The 2,806-nt window shown below is 48.8% G+C and overlaps 1 protein-coding gene across 1 annotated transcript; it reads right to left on the bottom strand.

Annotated features, from left to right (window-relative positions):
• Positions 1 to 748: 748 nt before the first annotated feature.
• Positions 749 to 2,374, bottom strand: LOC104946308 (nuclear receptor subfamily 1 group D member 2-like; the record flags this gene model as incomplete). The annotated part of the gene is made up of 3 exons (XM_010772094.1): positions 749 to 1,176; positions 1,299 to 1,912; positions 2,230 to 2,374. Coding segments are annotated over 3 exons (954 nt in total), but the record flags the coding sequence as incomplete, so codon positions are not given.
• Between the last annotated feature and the right edge of the window lie 432 nt (positions 2,375 to 2,806).

Genomic DNA, 2,806 nt, shown 5'->3' with positions numbered 1-2,806 from the left:
CAACAACACACATCAAACACACACCTCAAACACACACCTCTCAACAACACACATCAAACACACACCTCAAACACACACCTCAACAACACACGCCTCAAACACACACCTCAGAAACACACACACCCTAAACCCTAACACCTCAAACACACACCTCTCAAAAACACACCAACAACACACATCAGCCACACACCTCAACAAAACACACCTCAACACACACCTCAACAACACACACCTCAACACACACCTCAACACACACCTCAACACACACACCTCAAACACACACACACCTCAACAACACACACCTCAAACACACACCTCAAACACACACACACCTCAACAACACACACCTCAAACACACACCTCAAACACACACACACCTCAAACACACACCTCAAACACACACCTCAACAACACACACTAACCCTAAACCCTAACACCTCAAACCCACACACCTCAACAACACACACCTCAAACACACACCTCAACACACACACCTCAACAACACACACCTCAAACACACACCTCAACACACACACCTCAAACACACACACACCTCAAACACACACCTCAAACACACACCTCAACAACACACACTAACCCTAAACCCTAACACCTCAAACCCACACACCTCAACAACACACACCTCAAACACACACACACCTCAAACACACACCTCAAACACACACCTCAACAACACACACTAACCCTAAACCCTAACACCTCAAACCCACACACCTCAACAACACACACCTCAAACACACACCTCAAACACACACCTCAAACAAACACACCTCAAACACACACACACTCTCAACGTGCTCTGTGTTTTGTTTTTATGTTAACCTTACTGTCTGCCTCATGTTCTTATTGTATTCATGTTTCTGTGGTCTTCATTTGAACTCTAGCTCTTTCTTGTGAAGCACTTTGTGAATTGTATTTCTGTGAAAGGTGTTACACTAAATAAACGCATTATTATTATTATTATTTTACCTCGAAGGTGCCGGCCTTCAGCAGGCTGACCTGGTCGTGTTGACACAGGTCTCTGAAACCCGGGATCTTCTTAGCGAACTCCACCACCTCCCTGACGGCGGGGGTGAAACTGTGAGAGAAATCCTCCCAAACCTCGTGTCCCGACTTGTGAGGATCCACGTGAGGAGAAGTGTTCATCGGACACACCTGAGAAGAGAAGAGAGAGGGAGGGAGGGAGGATATTAAACTGTGTGCGTTCTGATGTACCCTATGGGGAAGAAATGACAAACTACATTTTGTATATTAAGAAAGAAATCTCTGTCTCTCACCAGGTGCATCCTGTTGCCTCCTCTCCACGGGGGGGCGCTGTTGGCAGTGTTTACAGGACCCTCAGGGGGCGGAGCTACAAAGGCCACATGTGCGTAGGGGGCGGAGCCTCTGGACCCCCTGAAGGGGCAGTGGGTGGGAGGAGGCGTGGCCTCCTGGGGGTCCTGCAGGGTCCCCATGTTGTTGCTGTTGTGGTTCCAGCTGTCCTGAGGGGGTGGGGCCTCAGTGGAAGGGGGCGGGACCTTGGCGGAAGTAGGCGGGGCCTCCTGGTTGTACATGAAGGTCTCCTGGTGGGCCCGAGTCACGGAGCCAATCGCCTCCTCTGATAGGCTGTCAGACGCACAGGGAGAGGAAGAGCTGGTGTCCATGGCCACGCCCACGTCTGATTGGCTGGAGCGAGGGCAGGGGGCGAGGCCTGCGTTCTCTGAGGTAGCGTCATTGGCTGGGAGAGGGCAGGGCAGCATGGGGCCCCCGAGCAGCTGGTTTTGGTGGATCTGGCCCACGAGCAGCTGGTTCTGGTTCTGGTTCTGGTTGTTCATCATGTTGTTCATGGCGCTCTGCATCTCCAGGAGCATCCGCTGCTTCTCCCGCTTCGGGATCCGCCCGAAACGCACCGCTGAGGAGGGAGGGAATATATTTGAGAGGGACTCACCTTTGGTGGGGCGTACGTTACAATACAAGACAAAGGGGCTTTATTGGCATGAACACATTTTAAACATAGTATTGCCAAAGCATTCCGCACAAGGCGTTATAATAACAGAACAAAACAAATAGAAAAACTAAATGTCAACAACACATGTGGCACAGCACAAAACATAATGTATATGCCAACAACGTTCCACAGACATGAGGTGTGTTCTCAAAAGTAATACCAGTTTGTTTGTATTAATGTTTTATCCCCCAGTATTGATTTTTTTATGGTTCAGTACTCACAGTCCCGGGACATCCCCACCAACAGGCACTTCTTGAAGCGGCACTGCTGGCAGCGGTTCCTGTTGATCCTCATGATGGGGCAGCTCTCGTTCTTAAGGCACTTCTTATACTGGATGTTCTGCTGGATGCTCCTCCGGAAGAAGCCCTGCGATCAGAGGCAACATGTAAAGGTCATTAAAGGCGTTTCCTGGACTCAAAGGAGTTTATTTGAGGTGTTTCGGGATAAAGATAAAATGACAATGTCCTTATGTACCTATCTTTTTACCTAAAAACTTATTCTGAAGCATTTCAAAACTGATTTGTTTAAATTAAATTGTACAAAAGTGCACACATTATAGGTACCGTGTGCTGTGCATGAACATATCAATATATCTGTCTGTCCGTATTGTGGTGTGTGTGTGTATGTGTGTGTGTGTGTGTGTGTGTGTGTGTGTGTGTGTGTGTGTGTGTGTGTGTGTGTGTCGTCGTACGTACGTACGTCGTACGTCGTACGTACGTACGTACGTACGTACGTCGTACGTACGTACGTACGTACGTACGTACGTACGTACGACGTACGTACGTACGTAACGTTACC

This window comes from Notothenia coriiceps, unplaced genomic scaffold, assembly GCF_000735185.1.
Source record: "Notothenia coriiceps isolate Sejong01 unplaced genomic scaffold, NC01 NC01_scaffold00010958, whole genome shotgun sequence".
Taxonomy (NCBI): domain Eukaryota; kingdom Metazoa; phylum Chordata; class Actinopteri; order Perciformes; family Nototheniidae; genus Notothenia; species Notothenia coriiceps.
Note: the sequence above shows the minus strand (reverse complement) of the source record. Positions and strands in the feature narration are given on the sequence as shown.